The sequence below is a fragment of the Equus quagga genome, chromosome 9 (assembly GCF_021613505.1).
Source record: "Equus quagga isolate Etosha38 chromosome 9, UCLA_HA_Equagga_1.0, whole genome shotgun sequence".
In the NCBI taxonomy this organism is placed as follows: Eukaryota; Metazoa; Chordata; class Mammalia; order Perissodactyla; family Equidae; genus Equus; species Equus quagga.
Genome location: NC_060275.1, coordinates 50,939,925 through 50,960,226, shown reverse-complemented (window position 1 = coordinate 50,960,226; position 20,302 = coordinate 50,939,925). Strand labels below are relative to the sequence as shown.

General features: G+C 34.2%; 1 protein-coding gene across 1 annotated transcript in view; it reads left to right on the top strand.

Moving 5' to 3' along the window:
- Positions 1-20,302, top strand: part of SMCHD1 (structural maintenance of chromosomes flexible hinge domain containing 1) — a 136,587-nt gene that overhangs the window by 78,206 nt on the left and 38,079 nt on the right. The window contains exons 29-37 of the mRNA XM_046671568.1: positions 388-555; positions 3,536-3,661; positions 5,936-6,015; positions 6,231-6,388; positions 7,712-7,827; positions 8,938-9,002; positions 18,197-18,284; positions 18,889-19,020; positions 19,882-20,034. Of these exons, the coding sequence (XP_046527524.1) occupies positions 388-555; positions 3,536-3,661; positions 5,936-6,015; positions 6,231-6,388; positions 7,712-7,827; positions 8,938-9,002; positions 18,197-18,284; positions 18,889-19,020; positions 19,882-20,034 (1,086 nt within the window). The remainder of the gene's footprint in view (positions 1-387; positions 556-3,535; positions 3,662-5,935; positions 6,016-6,230; positions 6,389-7,711; positions 7,828-8,937; positions 9,003-18,196; positions 18,285-18,888; positions 19,021-19,881; positions 20,035-20,302) is intronic.

Here is a 20,302-nt window from a genome sequence, read left to right as displayed (position 1 = left end):
CTGAAGAAAAGCCATGTAGATACCTGGTAAAGAATGTTGCAAACAGAGGGAAAGAACAAGTGCAAACAGTATTGGGCAGGCACATGCTTGCCTATTTGGGGAATAGAAAGGAGACAGTGTAAGTGTAAATAAGAGGGAAATTAGGAAAAGATAAGATAAAAGGACATAGCCAGAATCCTTTATATCTCTTCCTCACAAAAAAATTCAGTTTCTCCTCTCAAGGAAATGAAACTCATGGTATATCAGTATTGGCACGTGTGCAAGTTATTTGCCATTGTTTTACCAGAAGCACATTTGTATGCACATGGGTGAATGACATTTTCTTTCATTTTCCTGAAAACTAAACATTATTTGCCTGTCTTTTCTCAATATTCTTTTCCTCGCTAGGAAAATACACAAAGTATAAGTGTAAGAGGCGTCAAATTTATTCCAGGTCCTCCTGGAAATAAGGATCTTTGTTTTACTTGGCGTGAATTTTCTGACTTTATTCGAGTGCAGCTAATTTCTGGACCACCAGCTAAACTTCTCCTCATAGACTGGCCAGAATTAAAGGAGGTAAGTAACTTCCTGTCTTGAGTGAAAGAGTTTAATATCACATGGCTTACTGCTTTTAGACTGTCAGTGTGTCAGAACAGATATATTTTCTTGTGGAAGTAACGTAGTAAGAATAACAAAAGGACAAAGTAATTCTTAATATTTCATTATTTAATTTAATTTATCAGTGTCCTCATTTGTTAAAAAATAACTTAAATTATTAAGTTATTTCAAATCCTAAAAACTTTATTACAGAAATTTTGAAATGTGGCATAAAAGTAAAAATAGTCTAATGACCCCAAGTTTCATTAGTTATTGATTTTTGCCAATTTTGTTTATTGTTCGCTCTCATTGACTTTAAATGTTTTTGCTGGAGTTTTTTAAAGACTTACCGGATTTCAGGGCCCACCCCATGGCCCAGTGGTTAAGTTTGTGTGCTCCGCTTCAGTGGCCCAGGGTTTCACTGGTTTGGATCCTGGGTGTGGACATGGCACCACTCATGAGGCCATGCTGAGGTGGTGTTCCACATAGCACAACCAGAGGCACTCACAACCAGAATATACAACTATGTACTGGGGGGCTTGGGGGAGAAGAATAAAAAAAGAAAACCTGACATCGAGTCATTATACCCATAAAAACTTCAGTATACCTTCCTATAGAAGTAATTAAATCTTAAATACTGAATTTGCAAATGTCCATCAACTCTGTTACCTTTGTTGAGTTTTCACTGAATTTTTAGAATTCTAATTTTAGAATGTTCAGATTCTGGCATTCAGTTATGGTGTAGCAGAACTCTACCTGTTGGGATGACAGCTTACATTTTTTCCTAAAGGAAAATGAGCTCACATGACCGTGGTAGTAGATGAAATTATACTAGTAAAGGAGCATATCATCTAAGTAAAGTTTATGTACCTGTGCCTGGTTTCAGATTGCCCTTTTTTATTTGTGAGTTTAAATAAACAGATAAACTGGGGCCACCCTGGTGATGTAGCAGTTAATTCGTGCGCTCTGCTTTAGTGGCCTAGGGTTCCCAGGTTCAGATATGGACTTGAACCTATGCATCGCTTATCAAGCCACACTTTGGCAGGCATCCCATATGTAAAATAGAGGAAGATGGGCACGGATGTTAGCTCAGGGCTAATCTTCCTCAAAAGAAAAAAAGATAAACTAGTGTATGACAGTGTTCATTAAAAACAGTTTCTTTCTGTAATAGTATGTTGACTCAGGGAGTTTCATTGAAAGGCCAGTGCATTTACTTTTATCTGGGAGCACTTATACTACATAAATTAATACGTTCTTTGTGCCTAATGATGTCAATAAAAAGATTTGTTGGTTGACTATTTGTTGTTGTTAGTGCCATCAAGTCAATTCTGAATCCTAGCGACCCTGTGTCCAGAAGAGTGGAACCCTGCCCGATCATTTTGAAATGTCCTCTCACCTTCTGGCACTCTGTTCTGGTAGTGACTGTATGGTGGAATAATTGTGTACCTTTGAGGTGGTAGAAATGTTGACATTTTCATCTCTTCCTATGGTTTTGTAGGGAGAATATAAAAAATCATGGCAGCTTGTTAAGTCAAAAATTTATCCTAAGATTTATTTGCAAATACCATAGAAATCCAGAAGCTTTTAAAATAAAACCTAAAACTAATTTCTCATTTTGTTAGTGAGATATATGGATAAGGCTGAAAAATAGTCATTGAATATCTGGTTTTCCTAGGATTTTCAAATTAATTCTTAACTTACTTTGTCCCCACAGGATCTTAAGTGGAAAAGGGGAAGTGATTGAACACCTAAGTATGATAAATAGAAAAAATATATAAGTATACACATATATTCTCTCATTTAATCTTCAACATTATGATGTATTATTATCATTCTTATTCTATAAATGAGGAAACTGAAATCCCAAAATGTTAAATTGCGTGCCACTTTCATATTTATATTTATGAACAATTGACTTTGGATATTTGCTTTTTCCCCGAAAACTTTTATGACGAACAGCTTACGCTACAAGTCATTTACTGAAGGATATCCTTTAAAAGTCATTACTATTCGATGGGTAGACAGTTATGTGATTAGGAATAAAGTACCATGATATGTTTACATTTGGAAACTGTCAACACTTTTTTTATTCAAGTTTTTTATAAACTTCAGCAGATAGAATATAGTCAACTGTATCCATGTAAACTTTGTGGTAGTCAAACATTTTAACTAAACCAGTCAACTGGTTTCAAGGGTATCTGGGGTATCTTTTTTTTTTATAATCCTCTTCATAACACATCATTAATTTTTTTCCCACTTTTAGCAACTTCCTAGCATAATTGGGTAACCAACTACCTCAGATATTGTGGAGGGTGGAGGAAGCAGAAGAAACATTGTTGGTGGGAGATGATAAATTCTGTTTTTGTTTCCCTTGACTTTGAAAATCTGACACAGAGGACTGGACCTTTATCAGGTTTCTTGGTTGACAGTGTGTTTCCTTTGAAATAACCAGTATTAATAGGTCAGCAGGCAAATTCCCGGAGTTACACAGGCCTTACATGAAGTAGAGAAAAAGCAAGAAGCATTTTAAGCTGACAAGGCAGTGTAGATTACCAGTGACTACTAGTCCTGTTTAACCAAGGGCTAGAAAGCTGTGTATTACTGCTTCTTGTAGACTGGCAGAGGCTGAAAATTGACAGAGGAGCTAACCTTTAGATAGCCAGTGCTAAGTCTGATAATCTTCTATTTCCACTGAAGTCATACTGATGTGTACTTTTAGGAATGTATTAGAAACCAGTAATGTCAAATGCTAGTTTTCCTTTTTATCAAATTATTAATCATTTCTATAAGAACAAGATTTTTTGTGACAATGTAATTGACTTTCAAAGGTTTATTTTAATTGGTGAAAAAGCCATTCATGAATGGAATAAAGATAATTAAGTGAGTGTTTTATAAGCAAACAAGTACTTGTTTGGCACAGATATTTTAATGCTTCTTAAAATATTCATATCTGTTTCAGTCCATTCCAGTGATTAATGGAAGAGAATTACAGCATCCTCTCATTGTTCAACTTTGTGATCAGTGGGATAATCCAGCACCCGTACCACAAGTTAAAATAAGTCTCATAAAAGCTAACTACTTAAAAGTAAGTTTTGGGACTGGCCCAGTGGCATTGTGGTTAAGTTTGCACGCTGTGCTCTGGCAGCCTGGGGTTTGCAGGTTCGGATCCCAGGTGCGGACCTAGCACCACTTGTCAAGACATGCTGTGGCAGCATCCCACATGTAAAATAGAGGAAGATGGGCACGGACGTTAGTTCACTGACAATCTTCCTCAAACAAAAAGAGGAGTGTTGGCAACAGATGTTAGCTTAGGGCCAGTCTTCCTCAGAAAAAAATAAATACGTAACAATAAAAGTAAGTTTTAAACGTCCTTAAGTAATTTTCACTTACTTAAAATTCTGAGTTTCTTTCTAATGGTAATGTCTTTAGGTAACACATTTCTTTTTTTTTAATATAGTGTTACATAATCTTCATTATTGCTTAGTTTAAACCAACCTAAAGATTTTTTTATAATTATTTTGAGGAAGTAAAGTTTCTATCTTGTAAGCAGTGTAACAAGGTTCAACATTCTACAATTATGACTGAGTGTTCATTTTATAATGCTAATAATATTTGGATTTTAGGTTAGGATGAGTAGATAAGATGGACAAGGTGAGTGAAGGCAGATGCAATGATCTGCAGTATGGGTTACGGAACAGGTATTGGGGAAACTGACAAGCTGAGGGTAAGCAAAGAGTCATGCAAGCACCTGACCTCTACTTACCTTATGGAGAGCTACCAGGACTTGGGCATAGCTGCTAGACCTATTCTGAGTTGTGTGCTAGGGTATGGGGCAAGCATGCACGTGGCCTTGTAATGTTTCGGTACAAACATAGTGCTTGGATACTAGGAAGTGCAAGATTAGGTACCTGCTGTTTACATGAATATTGGGATAGCCAGCTGCTTAGGATCTACTGAGGACTTTGGATGCCTGGTGCAAAATTAGAAGCCCTCGTGTGCAGGGAAAGGGGAGAAGCTGCCAATCCCTTGCAAAGTTGTATTTTGACCCAGTCTCTTCTGTTGGTTGCAGGGAGTTCGTTTGTCCCAGCCAGATTGTTGCCATGCAATGCAGGGAGAGTTCTTGGGGTTATACTTAGCCAGGCTCGAGTTTCCTTCCACAAACATTTTATGTTTTAGTGGATGAAAACAGTTGATGTTACGTAAATATGTAGTTCTCTTGAAATTAATCTGTTAATTCATTAAGAATCCCAATAGGGATTTCCCAGGACCTGAGAAGTTGATCTTAAAAGTCATTTGGGAGATTAAAGTGCCAAGAATGACTTGTGATCCACATGGCCTTGTTTTCATAGTAAAGTAATCAGAGTCAGGGTTGTTAAGCCAAAAGACTACGATATTGCTACTATACAGCCTAAAATAGAAGACTTACTTCTCTGACTTAGCTACAAGGGTTTAGGACCCAGATGGAAGAAATACTTTGAGAAAGATGGGTTGAGAGACAATGGATCAGAGGGTAAACGGGACAGGTACAAATGTAGGACTTTATTCTAGCATTTCAATTACTCCTCATTTCTGCCTCTCCAACTATTGCTTTTTTTGTCTTCATGTACCATAATTACCTAATTTTTAGGTTCCATTAAGCAGAAATGGGTATTAGGAGAGAGTCTGATTTTCTGCTACTACAATCTACACATTCACCTTTGTTCTTAATGTTTGTTTCCAGGAGAGTTAAACAGTGATTATTTTCTACCCCAAATAAGAGTATGGTTTTAGTTTTTAGAGAAGCATCTGCAAAAGGCTAACAGACTCTTCTAACCAATGATTAGGAATTGTGACCACTGATTCTTAGTCACTTGAAAGTTAAAGCTTGGTTATCACCACAGAGGTGGTATTGCAGCAAAGAGTTAAGAGGCACATCTGAGTAAACATAAAGAGAAAGATGAAGTAACAATGGACATAGTATTATGATGCCTTCACTTAAGTGTATGTGTATGTATCTATGTTTATATCTCCTGTGCCTTCTCCCACACCCCCTGGTTTTGGAATATACCTTCAGTGTTTCTGTAACCAAACTGCACTTGAGGTATCACTGTTAGTGAAACAGTGGACACCGAATCCTGCAACTTAATAAGTGAAATACACTAAATTCTAGTTTAACTGAACAAGATGAGTGATTTTTATCCTTTGGATTATGTGATTTCATATTACGTTATTTCAACTAGTTCAAATTAGAAAATTTTAAGTTTTAGAAGTGTGTGAAAATGTAACTTTTAAAATAGTAATAGAGGGAAAGAACATTATAATAGAGAAAAAGAATTTGATCTCTAGAATTTTCTAATTAACCATTTTGTTTTGTTTTTAGCTCACCCCTTCAAACCAACAGCATAAAACAGACGAAAGGGGCAAGGCTAATTTGGGAGTGTTCAGTGTTTATGCCCCTAGGTAAGAACCAAAAGTTTGAGAGTTATTGATATTATAGAGATTGATTTTTCTTACTACTTGCTGAAGTTAAGAGTAATAACTAGCCTTCTATTTAGTGTTAGGCAGAAATTGGAACTGAAGAGGAGTAGAGTTCCTAAATGACTTAAACTTTATATAAAGAATTTGTAGATTATAACTAATGTAATTTGAATCCTCCCCCTTTTTCTTCTTGCTAGAGGAGAGCATACTATTCAGATTAAAGCCGTCCATAACAAGACTACCATAGAAGGACCTATAATTAAGTTAATGATTCTTCCAGACCCTGAAAAACCCATTCGTCTCAATGTTAAATATGACAAAGATGCTTCCTTTTTAGCAGGAGGTGTTTTCACTGGTGAGTTATATACAGTTTTAAGATAAATTAGTAATGATAATTTACCTTTTACATGAGTGGAATAAATTATTTATCCCAGGTGTTCAGCATGATAAAAAAGCAAGCACATAGGAGGAGCCTTTTAGATGGCAAAGAAAGTACATTCGACTTAGCTATATCATCTGTCGCCCCTATGTCCTACATTCCATTAATGGTCAAGAATGAACTGAAAGTTCATAAATAAACTGATAGCCTGAGGTAGTTCAGTTTGTTTTTTCATTCACTGAATTGTGAAATTTGGCAAAAGAAATATGAACTAAATGACAAGAACTTTGGGGTTATGGTCCACTAAATAAGTTGCAGTGTTATCTTAAAGCAAAAAGAACCAGGATTCTTTAACTTAATTTCGATGGAAATACATCACAATATAATTTATGATCAAAGATATTTCAGGACAACACACATTTACTAAATATCTGCTTTGTCCAGGCCATAAATATTGGGCTCTTTGTTCCAATAATGAAGACGACAGTTTTCAATGAGTTTGGTCTAATGTAGAAGACAATCAAGTAAGCAAATAATTTCAGTGTAGTGTGGCAGGTGCCAAGTCAATAGGAAATAGTATTTGCTTTATACAGATAATTTTCTTGAAGACAACTGCTCTTTGAAGGGATGAATTCCTCCACGTAGTTATAAACAGTGAAAAAAGCAGACCAAAAAGTTTAAATTCAAAAATTAACAGTTTTTAATGATTAAGTTACATATATACATAGTCATTTTATTCAGAGTTTTAAATCTGTTTGGGGAGATAAGACCTATTTCCTGTGATTAAAAAACTTGTAACAGGTGCCAAATGAATGTTACAGATGATAAATATAAGGGGGATATTATTATATATAATAATAGTTTACATACGGTATGCTATTGAAAATCATAAAAGAAAGTGAACACTGTATTCTTGGAATACATAAAGCATATGAATTTGTGACCATTTGTCCTAATTCTAGGTTGCTGAGTATTTACAGCCTCACCTTTTGGTCTTGCATGGTAGAACTTAACAGCATGTCAGACTGTGACAGTAAGACAAGGGACTGTTAATAGCAAAGATGTATTTGTTAGATTTCTAGGGGAGATATAGCACTAGCGTGTTCTCTGTCATGATTAGTAAGTTTTCTAGACAAATTTGTGGGGATGCTGATTAAAAAGTAATTTTATTTTCTTCATCAGAATTTTGTTAACGTTTAGACAAGATAACAATGTATACTTTGACTTAAAATTATTTAGCCAAATCCATTAATTGAACTAGAAAGAAAATAACTTTTTTAATGTTTACTGTGATCACAGATTTTATGATTACTGTTATTTCTGAAGATGACAGTATCATTAAAAATATTAATCCAGCACGTATTACTATGAAAATGTGGAAGCTGTCTAACAGTGGGAGCCGACCACCAGCAAATGTGAGTCATAGAAAGCATTTTAGAATTTAAATGTAGCTCGTATATTTTAACTTAAAATTGAATATAATTTAACGTGAAAATGCGATGTGTATATATTGGAGAACTAGAAATTAACCCACTTCATCACTTGGGATTTAGGAAAAAAAATACTTCAGAGTATGTTTAAAAATTGTGTTGATGCTGTTGAAAAAGAGTAGCCTAAATTGTGATTTTTCTTGAACTTTTAAGGTACTTTACACTTTGAAATTATTTCTTCTAAAGGACAGTAACACAAGGCAAAAAGCCATTAAACTTCACTAAGAGATAATATAGAAAATGAGTAGAGATGTGATTGATAAACTACAGGGTTGAGAAGGGACATAGTGTGGGAAGAACAGTTTGAGAGTCTAAAGCAGCACAGTCCAATGATACTTAAGTCAAACACATGATACTTAAATTTTTCTAGTAGCCACATTAAAAATATAAAAAATAAGTAAAATTAATTTTAAGATATTTTTAACCTACTGTTTCAAAAATTACCATTTCAACATGTATTCAGTATTTTAAAATTTATTAATGAGATTTTACATTCTTTTATCTTCCCAAGTCTTTGAAATTTGGTATGTATTTTATGCTTACACCACATCTCAATTTGGACCAGCCACATTTCAAGTGCTCAGTAGCCACTTGTAACTATTGGCTATCATACCAGACAGTGCAAGTCGAAAATAAATCTCAGTTTGGAAACTAAACCTGAAACTATATCAGAGAATCCCAGTTTAAGAATGCTTTTCAGGATTTATGGTTCATTTTAATCATCTCTTTAGGAAACTAGCTTCCATTAATTTATACCATCAGTCCCATCACACTGCTGTTACCTTAAAATTATATCATCACCATAGAGATCTGTTGTTTGCTTATAATGGTAAGTCTTTCCACCATGGCTAATCTCAGTATTGTGTCTTACATACATTGTAAGATATATACCTATAGGTGTGTGTATTTATAAATCTAGATGTGATCTGGATTCACATTCAGTGGATGTAATATAAATTTTCATCCTAAGTATACTGTGTTAAATGTTTGTGGATTCTCTCCCCCTGTCCCCCATTCTCCTACTTCCCTTTCTAGGCAGAAACATTCAGTTGTAATAAAATAAAAGATAATGACAAGGAAGATGGCTGCTTCTACTTCAGGTATTTCTCAAATCATTTTGTATTTTTATGCATATTCAACCTTGGTGATATTTACCTGCTCAACTAGGGAAAAATAATTTATGATTGAATAGAATGTGTTAGTATCTCAAAATTTTTGTCAGGAAGTTTTTTGAGAAATGTGTGTCTTGTTTGTAAACGTTGTAAAGTGGTATGGGGGAAGATTGTTGTGATGTGATACCTTTCTTTCAAAACTATCAAAGCCGTCAGAAAAAGAATTACATTATGTTGTTAGACCACTTTATATTTTATTATATAAGAAATTTCTATAATTCTAAACTTCAGATCTTACAAAGTAAAAAAGACTGAACTAACTTTTTGCTGTTTAACTATGTGACTTTGAGATATTGCGTCTTCATTCTGAACCACTACTTTGAAATCTGAAAAATGGCTTTGAATAGATTATGTCTGTTTCTGTATTTTTTATGAGAAATGTCCTTTTCACTTTTAGACTAATACTGGTTTTGTTTCTCTAAATCTATTAGTCTCTTAAATCATGTAAAATACAAAAGGTTCAGTTACAAGTTGTTGTCAGAATAATACTAGCATTTATGATTGCTTGTGTATTTACCTTTATTGAGATCTTATTTCTCCATATGGCTTCAAGATACTGTCTACTGTTCTTTCATTTTACCTTGCAGGACTCCCTTGAGCATTTCTTCCAGGCCAGGGACAGCGGTAATGAACTCCCTTAGCTTTTGTTTATCTGAGAATGTCTGAACTTCTGCCTCACTTTTGGAGGACAGTTTTGCTGGATGTTGGATTCTTGGTTGACAGGGTTTTTTTTTATTTTAGCACTTTGAATAAATTGGCCCATTGCCTTCTGTCTTCCAAACTTTTTGATGAGAAATCTGATCATCTTGTTGAGGATCCCTTGTATATAATGATTTACTTCTCTCAGTTTGAGAGTCTAACTCAAAGTCTTCTTGAGTCTTCTCTCGTTGCTCTCAATATTCTCTGTCTTGGTCTTTTGAAAGTTTGATAATAATGTGACTTGCTATGGGTCTCTTTGAGTTCATCTTACTTAGAATTCTTTGAGCATCTTGGATATTTATATTCATGTCTTTCATCAAACTTGGGAACTTTTCAGCCAGCCATTCTTCAAATAATTCTCTATCCCTTTCTCTCTTCTCCTGGAATTCTCACATGCTCATGTTGGTTCACTTAGTGGTGTCCTAAAGGTCCCTTAGGCTCTGATCACTTTTCTTCAGTCTTTTTTCTTTCTGTTCCTTAGACTCTGTAATTTCCATTGTCTTAATCAAGTTCTGTAATTCTTCTGCCTGCTCAAATCTGAATAGCTGCAGTGAAATTTTCACTTCATTCATACATTTCAGCTCCAGAATTTGTTTTTGGTTTCTTTTTAAAAAGGTTTTCTATCTCTTTATTGATATTTCCATTCTTTTCCTATATAATTTTCTTGACTTTCTCCACATCTTCCTTTGGTTCTTTGAGCATCTCTTAAGATACTTATTTTGAAGTCCTTGTCTAGTCTGTCTGCCATCTAGTGTTTTTCAGTAACAGTTTTGGGCAATTTGGTTTTTTCCTTTGGCCCATGGTTTTCTGTTTCTTTGTTTGCCTTGTGATTTTGTTGTTGTTGTTGAAAACTAGACATGTGAATCTAATGTGGTAACTCCAGAATTCAGATTCTTTGCCTTCCTCAGGGTTTGCTGGGTTTTGTTACTGTTTTTGTTCATTGTTTTTGTGTTTTTGATTATCATAGGTTCTTTCTCTACCAAGGATCAGCCTTAGCTGTAAACTTAAGGTCTTTTGTGAGCCTTTCCCTGGGCATGTGTAATCACTTTCTAATTTCCTCAGTATATGCAGTTGTTTTTTAATGTCTGGCTCTTAAAGAGAAGAAGAGAAAATTAAAGAGAGGAAGGAAAGGGTTCTGGCTCTTTAAATCCCACTGGAAGTCACTTAGCTGGTGGGTGAGGAGGACCCTGCAATAGTGGGTTGGTGCAACAACAGTGGCTGCCTGCTTTTTGTCTGCCCCTCTGTAATCAGAAGCAGCAGTCGGCAATCAGTGCACCAATCCCCAATATTTGGAGGATGGGGCCTTTTTGCCCACCCTGGCTCCTGTAGCGGTGCACAGGCTGCCCAGGAACATGTGCACAGCTGCCTGCCATGGGGCTGGGAGGTGGGGAATGAGTAGCTTCTACTGTGCTAAGAGCTGAAATTAACCACAATTTACTATGCAAGTCTTCCAGGTTGCTGAAAGTTGTAATCCTTCAGTTGCTTCCAGAGTTCCAAAATAGTTACATCAGACAGATTCTGCAGTACAATTGTTGTCTAGGTGGGGAGACAGATTCTTGTGCTTCCTACTCCCACCGTCTTCCCAGAATCCTAAGGTTTCTTTTATTTTAAAAATTCTTTAAATCATCATCAATAGGGTCAAAATGCTTACTATATTAATCCACTGCTTTTTCAGACTAACTGTACAAAAAGACTAGTTTCTATTTTCTTAAAAATTTCCAGTCTATTCTACACTGATGCTTTTTATTTTATTTTGTTTTAAAAAAGGTTCTCTGAGTGTGCACTTGTTGTCAAGGCAATGTTAGATTGCTATATACATTTCTGCATAATCTGAGTTTTCTTATTATCTTGTGGCAGACCAGTAACAAAATGTTTATACCAGCAACTGTCCTTGCTCTGCACTTTGAATAACATTGCCATAGGTCTTTTTGCCATAGATCTTTAAGGTATGCCCACGTTATTGCATGGGAATGATTGAGGCAGCCTACAAAGGACAATGCTGCCTTCTTTTGTCTATCATATTATCTTTTATTATATGAATCTATTAAAATGTGTAGTAATTGGGCTATTTCATTGTACTCCACAATATTTACGTAATTTGTTTTAAAGATTTTATTTTTCCTTTTTCTCCCCAAAGCCCCCCGGTACATAGTTGTATATTTTTAGTTGTGAGTCCTTTTAGTTGTGGCATATGGGATGCCGTCTCAGCATGGCCTGATGAGCAGTGCCATGTCTGCACCCAGGATCCGAACCAGCGAAACCCTGGGCCACCAAAGCCGAGTGCGCAAACTTAATCACTCGGCCACAGGGCTGGCCCTGGATATAAGTCTTTATTGTTAGATATCTTTGCCCAGTCCCATGGCTTGCTTTGGCACTCCCTTTATGATATCTTGAACAGAAGTTTTTAATTTTTATATAATCAGATTTGTTAATCTACTCCTTTGTAGGTAGCCCTCTTTGTGTCTTTAAGTCTTTTTATTATATTTAGGTCATGAAGATGTTGTACCACATTATTGTGTTAGGGGTTTCCAAGACCGCCCCCAAGTTTGATGATTCATTGGGAAGATTCACAGAAAGGTTACAAAGCAAAATCAAAAAAGAGAATGGGTGCATGGAGCAATGACCAAGGGAAAACGTATGTAAGTTTCCAAGGGTTCTTTCCACGTGGAATCACACAGGATGTGCTTAATGCCCCAGTAAGTTATGCTATAATACATACGAAATCTTGTCAACCTGGCAATCTCATTACAGACTTAGTGCCCAGGATTTTTCCTGGGGCCTGGTCACATAGGCAGCCTCTGCCTAGCACATACCAAAATTCCAGATTCCCAGAAGGAAAGCAAGTGTTTCTTATAAACCATGTTCTTTGTAGGTATTGTGAGCCACTCGTACCAGATAGTGGTAGGAACCTTCCTGAAATCTAGGTTCACAAATGCCAGCCAAGGGCCAACCTTGTAAGCAGGGCTTTAGATCTGCTATGTTTACTCTTTTTGGTTAACATACCTGGAATTAATATTTCTAATCTATGGTGTGAGGTAGTGGGTCATGTTTATGTTGTCCCTGCATTATTGAAAAGATCGTTTTTCTGCAATGCCATCTTTATTGTAAGTTATGTATCCATATATATGTGGGTCTATTTCTCGACTCCCTATTTTGATTTCTTGGTCTGTTTCTCTGTATTTTCCCATACCCTACCTTCTTGATTAGTCTGATATATCCTGTAGAATGAATCTTCTAACCTTGTTGTTCATATGTATCTTGGCCCTTTATTTTTCCATTTAAATTTTAGAATCAGTTTATCAAGTTCAAATAAAAAAACAATTTCGATAACAAAACGTCTTGGGATTTGGTTTGGGTAGAAATTTAGGAACATCTTGCAATCTACAAATATGGAATATCCTTCTATTTTCTCATATAGCATTTCATAATTTTTTGAATTGAGATGTCATACATCTCTCCTTAGATTGATTTCCTAGGTAGTTGATATTTTTTCCAGTTTTATTGATATATAACTGACGTATAGCATTGTATTAGTTTAAGATGTGCAACATGATGATGTATGTATTTTTGCAAAATGATTAGCACAGTAAGTATAGTTAACATCCTTCACCTCACATAGCTATAAATTTTTTTGTCTTGAGGTGAAAACTTGAAAGATTTACTCTCTTAGCAACTTTCAAATATACAGTATAGTATTGTTAACTATAGTCACCATGCTGTACAATACATCCCTAGGACTTATTTGTCTTCTAACTGGAACTTTGTACCTTTTGACCACCCTTGCTCATTTCGCCCACCCCCTGCCTCTTGGAGCCACCAGTCTGTTCTCTGTGCAGTTCTGATTGTTTAGATTCCACATATAAATGAGATCATACAGTATTTGTCTTTCCTTGTCTGTCTGACTTATTTCACTTTGCATGATGCCTGGATAGTTGATATTTTTGATGCTAATTGTAAATGATAGCCTTTAAAAAATTTTTTCTGTTTGTTGTGATTATAGAAATCTAGTTGATTTGTATGTTTTGACCTTGTAGCCAGCATCTATGTTAACCCTTTTTATTTCCAATTTTATTTGTAGATTCTTTGGGATTTTAAAATATTTGCACACTCATGTCTGTGAATAATGACAGTTTTATTGCTTTCCAGTCCTTATGCATTGTTTTCTTTTTCTTGCCATACTGCACTGGCTTGGACTTACAGTAGAATGTGAAGTGGCTGTAATGAGAGTGATCATTCTGATCTCATTCCCAATCCAAAGGGAACACTTCAGCATTTCACCCATTGGTATAATCTTTGCTTTAGGTTTTTTCTTTTGGTGGGTATTTATCAGACTGTTCATTTCTAATCATTACTAAGAGAATTTCTATTTATTATGAATTGACATTGGATTTTATCATCTGTTAACATAATATATGATATTTTTCTTTAATGTGGTGAATTACAGTACATTTTTCTTCTGAATGTTTCTTCAGCCAATTTTGCATTACTGGAATAAACCCAATTTTATCATCATATATTACCTCTTTTATATATCAGTGGGTTTGTTTTGCTAATTTTTAGTGTGGGATTTTTACATCTATATTAATGAGTCAAGGTTGCCTGCATTTTCTTTCGTATATCTTTTTTTCAGGTTTGATATCTAAGTCACGTATGCCTCACAAAAGTAACTGGAAGAAGTGGTCCCTAAGTCTTGGTTTAATAGTTAGAAGATCTTGTGCAAGATAAGAGTGTCGTTATTTCTTCCTTTAAATGTTTGTAGATTTTATCAGTGAAGTCATCTGAGCCTAGAGTTTTTGAGGGGAAAGGTTATAGTTATACTTTCAGTTTCTTCAAATTCAGCCATTACAGGACTATTTGTATTTCCTATGTCTTCTTTGGTCAGTTTTAGTAACTAGTAACTTTCTAAGAATTTGTCAGTTTTATTTAAATTTTCAAATTTGTTGTTCATTATATCTCCTTTTTATTGTCTTTAGGATCTGTAGTGATCTCTCTTTCTTGACATTAGTTATTTGTACTTTTTTTTGCTTGATTAATCTTACCAGGTTATTTCAATTTCATAAGTCTTTTCACAGAACCAACTTGTAGGTTTTTTAAAGGTTTTGAGGTAGTTGCGTAGCTCACTTATTTTTGTGTGTGTATATATGCATGTATACACAATATACATTCCTATATGTACATATATATTATATATATAATATATATATTAGAGCTATAGCTTGCCCTCTAAGCACAGCTTTAGGAACACTCACAAGTTTTTTTACATTGTATTTTCATTGTTATTTGCATCAAGATATTTTCTAATTTCCATTGTGGTTTCATCTTATACCCATGTTTTATTTAGAAATATATTGTTTAATTTTGAAATTGTGGGACTTTCTTATCTCTTTTCGTTACTGATTTCTAGTTTAATTCCACTGTGGTCAGAAAGCTTACTCTGTATAACTTCAGTCCTTTGAAATTATTTGATACTTGTTCTTGTAGTATATGTGTATGGTCTATTTTTGTAAATGTTCTATGTGTACTAGAAAATAATGTATACTGCACTTGAAGTACAGTGTTATTTATGTTCATTAGGTCAAAATTTGTGAATCATTTTGTTTAATTTTTCTGTCTTTTTTTTTTGTCTACTTTTTCTAGCATTGTGCTAAATCTCCCAGTGTGAGTGTGGATCTGTCAGTTAAGAGGTTTGTCTCTTAGTTCTGTCAGTGGTTACTTTATATATTTTGAGGCTATGTTGTTATTTATATTCAGACTTAGAATATTATATTTTCCTGGCAGATTGAATCAGCTGTTATTATGAAGTATTCATATTCTTCTCTAATAATACTTTTTGCCTTGAACTCTACTTTGATAACAGGATCCAGATGAATGATGGAACAAAAGCCACCATGAGTTAGTGTTTGCATGAAATACCTTTTTTCATTATTTCTCATATTTTAAGTGATGTTTTATAAATGGTATTATAGTTTTTTAAAAATGTTTTTTAATTAAAAAGTTTAGATCTTACATATAATTACCAAATCACTTGCTTTTGAATCTAATATGTGACTGTTTTTGATTGGATACAAATATTCTTTGTTCCTGGTTTTTTTAAATTTATTAAGTGTTTTAATTGTCTTTTTCTACTCCTTATTAACTTGGTAGTTATACAATCATTTTCTATTCTCTAAGTGACTTTTTTTAAGAGATTACAACATGCATAGTTGTATCCATGTCTAATGACAATGTACATTGTTTTACCCTCTTGGACAGAGCAGGTATCTTAGAACACTTAAACTCCATTTTGCCTCTCCCAACTTACATACCTTTGTTGTTGTGTATGTGAAATCTATCAAGGCGTTATTATTTTATATAGTCAGTGTTCATTTAGATTTACTAAGTTCTTTTCTGTTAATCTTCAACTCAGCTCAGGGCTTCCACCTAGGATCATTTTCCATCTGAGTAAGTTCCTTTAGTATTTCCTCTACTGCACATGTACCAGTGACAAATTATCTCTTTTTACCTGAAAATATATGCATTCGACCTTTACACTTATTTTTCCTGGATATGATATTCTAGGTTGGCTGTTTCTTTCTTGCAGTACTTGGAAGCCATCCTTCACTATCCTATCGTTTCTCTTGAGAAGTTAACTGTCAGTCTTGTTGTTATCTTGAAAAGTAATCATTTGCCCGCATCTTTGGTTGCTTTGAGTTTTATTTTCAGCAGCTTTGCTGTGACATGCCTGCATGTGAACTTCTTTTTGTTTGTCCTTGGTTTTCATAGGCTTTGGTTTTGTGGTCTTTGTTCAGTTTTGAAAAATTGTCAGCCGTTATTTCATCAAATATTGCTTCTGCCTCATTCTTTCCCTCTTCTTCTAGCACTGTTAATTACATGAACATTAGTCCTTCTCACAGTATTCTCTGTCTCTTACCATCTTTTCTCTATTTGCTCTTCTGTTGTCTCTCTTTCTTCTAGATGTTTTTTTCTGAACTACGTTCAGTTGACTAATCTCTAATTAGTGGTATCTGTTTTGCTAGTAAATCCATCTTTGAATTATCAATTTGTTTGGTATGTTTAGTTCTTTTTTTTTTTTTAAGGTCCAGTTCTCTGTTGGAATTCTCAGTCTTGTCTTTTATTACCCTGAGCAGTAATCAGAGTTTATTAAAATCTATCTTGAGTTCCTTTCCGTCTGTTTTGATTGTCCCTTGTTTCTTTTGCTTTTAATTCTAGTTCTTGTGCTACTTTATATACTTGGGTTTAACCATAGATTTTATTTACGAATATTTATAGAAATAATTTGAAGTCTAAGAAGTTATCTTTCTCCAGATAGGGTTTACATTTGCTTCTGTCTGTTGTCTGGGCCTCTGGCAGTCTGTTATCATTTCAGTCCAGTTTCAGAGACTGAGATGATTCAAAGCTAAGTTGCTTTTCTGTTGGGAGCCTTTCTGCTTTAGGTCCACTTTTACTCATATGCTCCCAGGAGTAAAGCAGCCTTAAGTGTGAAACTCACCTCCCAGAGTCTCCATGCTATTTTAGATCCTGCTGAATTATTTTTCACTTTTGCTTATTATCTCTGAAATATCTTCAAGTACATATCTTTTTTAATGGTTGTCTTTATCAGGAAGGGTTGGTCTGTCATTTGGAAGCAGGAGTCTTGTTTCATTCTTATTGTAACTGTGTTAGGAATTATCCTCTTGAAGAAAACATGGCCTAGGAAAAGTTTTAATATTTTTCTCCAAGGTTACGTATGTGTTACAGTGCTGGAATTTCAATTCAGATATGTATTCAAAGCCTTTGTTTACAGCGTTAAGCCAATATTTTGACAACATGAATGACATGTAAAAGCCACTTTAGAGATCATGAACCACATTGCACATCTCAGGCAAGGTATACCATAGAATGTCATTCATATTTTTGTTGTGTTTAAGTGTGACCAAAACAGGCTAGTAACCTTACATCTTATTAGGTACTGAACTCTTTATTGATAATCACAGTAAATGCCTTGTAGATATAAAGTTACATATTTAGAATAGTACTTGAAAGGAAAACAAAGCAACATAAAAAGGTCAGCAAGATATCCTATAATTTTGAAATATAAAACTGTACATTGGAAATTTGTAATGTAGAAATGAAGCAAAATTCACTTGACATATAATTCAGCATTTTTTATATTTACTACTCTGTCAACTGTATATTCCAATTCTTTCAACTTTTGCCGTATCCAGAGCCTGTGTTCCAAATGTTTTGTGAAAGAATGTCCAGGTAAGAGGGACCTGAGATTAATCCTAATGTTGCAGGAAATACATGTTGAATGAAGGTGAATGTTGTAATAGTAATGCTCTTCTTACTCATTAGCTTTTTGTGGAAGGAACAGAAATGTTGATGCTTTGAATTCCTTCCCCCTTTATTTAAAATTGTCAGTGATCTTCTCTCTTTTTCTTTAGGGATAAAGCAATTCCTAACAAAGTGGGGACATATTGTATCCAGTTTGGTTTTATGATGGATAAAGCAAATATTCTTAACAGTGAACAGGTTTGCTTACTCTCTCTCTATACCACAGTTAGCTTTACATTTTCTCATTTAGTTGAGGAATGAAATGTTTTATTTAAAAGGAATTAATTGTTGGATGCAAAGCATAAATATTAATTTCAAGAATATTTAGAATAGAATATATTTAAATTATGTTGATTAATTTGACGTGATACAGAAGTTATTATTGAAGACTCACTTAATAAGCATTTTAACCTGTGTCATAGTAAGTTGCTCCTATCAACCATACATGAAAAATTTTCAATTAATGACGTTTCAGGTGCTAGAATTCTGGATAATGAAGTTTAAGATAGTTTTAACATATGTCATTTCCGTTCAATATTGCTATGTAGTAAATTTTTAAAAATTACCTGTATTTTTAAATGCCTCTGAATTTGTTGTTAGATGGTTAACATTCAAACATTAATCTGAAATGCCTTTTATCCTGAATTTTTAAAAGTAAGTTGATTAGTTTTAAGAGATTAGTGGAAATAGATTTTATAAGGTAACGTTTCATTTAGTATATATTATCATTATTTCTTCTCTTTCTCTTAAATACTAAATCTTTAATATATTGTTACTCACAATGCTTCTTTTGTTTTCTAAGGTTATAGTTGATGTTCTGCCTAATCAACCTGTGAAGTTAGTTCCGGAAATTCAGCCAGCTACACCAGCTGTTTCAAATGTTCGCTCAGTTGCCAGTAGGACCTTAGTCAAAGATTTACATCTTAATATCACGGTAATGTTTATTTACTTCCAAATTACGAAGAATAACAAGAAAAATTATCTCCAGTTTTAGAGTGTAAGATAGTCATAGAACCATATCTTGATTATTCAGTTTAAAGTTATAGGGAAAATTTGTGCAGATGAATGAAATATTTATAAATATCTTTGTACTTGAGTACACAGAGAGAGTGCATAACATTATACATAAAATAAATCTAGAGATTCAGTAGAACTGATTAAAAAATGCAGAAATCTGACTACCTTTCTTAATATATACCTTTTAATCCCCTATTTCATGCATTTCTTATGAATATATGTGAAGTAAATTGATTCCTCAATCTCCATTTCCCTGTGGGGACAGGAGATAAGTATTTATTTTGGAGATCTGCTCTGATGACTGATCATAGTGAGCTCCTCAAAGCTTCTGATTACCCAGAGAGTAAGCAGCAATAGGGCTGCCGAGAATATTAATGAAAACATATAAAACACAGTGGCTGGGGAGTACTTAACACCTTCAGTTTATTTTCCTGTTTTAGATAAGTGAGTCATTCTTAACTTCTCTTTGCCAGCTCAATAGATGCTGAAAGTACATTTAACAAGGTGAAATTTTAAAATGGGAGTCCTTTATATAAGTTAAGAGCCATTGCATTAGATGGAAGCCTCTAGTTCTTTTATGGTTTCTGGAATTATTTCCTGCCTTTGGAGCACCTACTCTGAGAACTGAATTCTGTGCTTGGAGTAAGAAGAAGGTGTATAATTTAACATTTGGGGCTTTATAAATACATGTCATATTTCTGATGTATACATGTCCTTCTCTGGATTTAATTTTCTTAGGAACTCTTCTGATTAGTTACTTTTTATTTTTTACTTTAAGGATGACTACAACAATTATACCGGAATTGATTTGGTTGGCACTGTAATAGCTACCATCAAAGGTTCTAATGAGGAAGATAATGATACACCTCTCTTTATTGGAAAAGTTAGAACACTTGAATTTCCCTTTGTGAAAGGTTCAGCTGAAATCACGGTAATTTTTTATGTCTTTTGTTAGATAGGATTTCTGTATTTAATAGTTTAAACTACAATATTGTAATATCTCTTCTTTTGTACCTGTATCTATGAAGAATAGTTTAAACTACAATATTACATTATCTGTTCTTTTGTATGTGTATCTAGGAAGATGCTCCAATTATAGCGTTAAATTGAAAAGTTAGCTGAAATATTTTATGATTTTGCTCTAAGCTATTACAGATTGAACCCAGGATCATTATTACTATTAGCAAGATCCGTGTTTC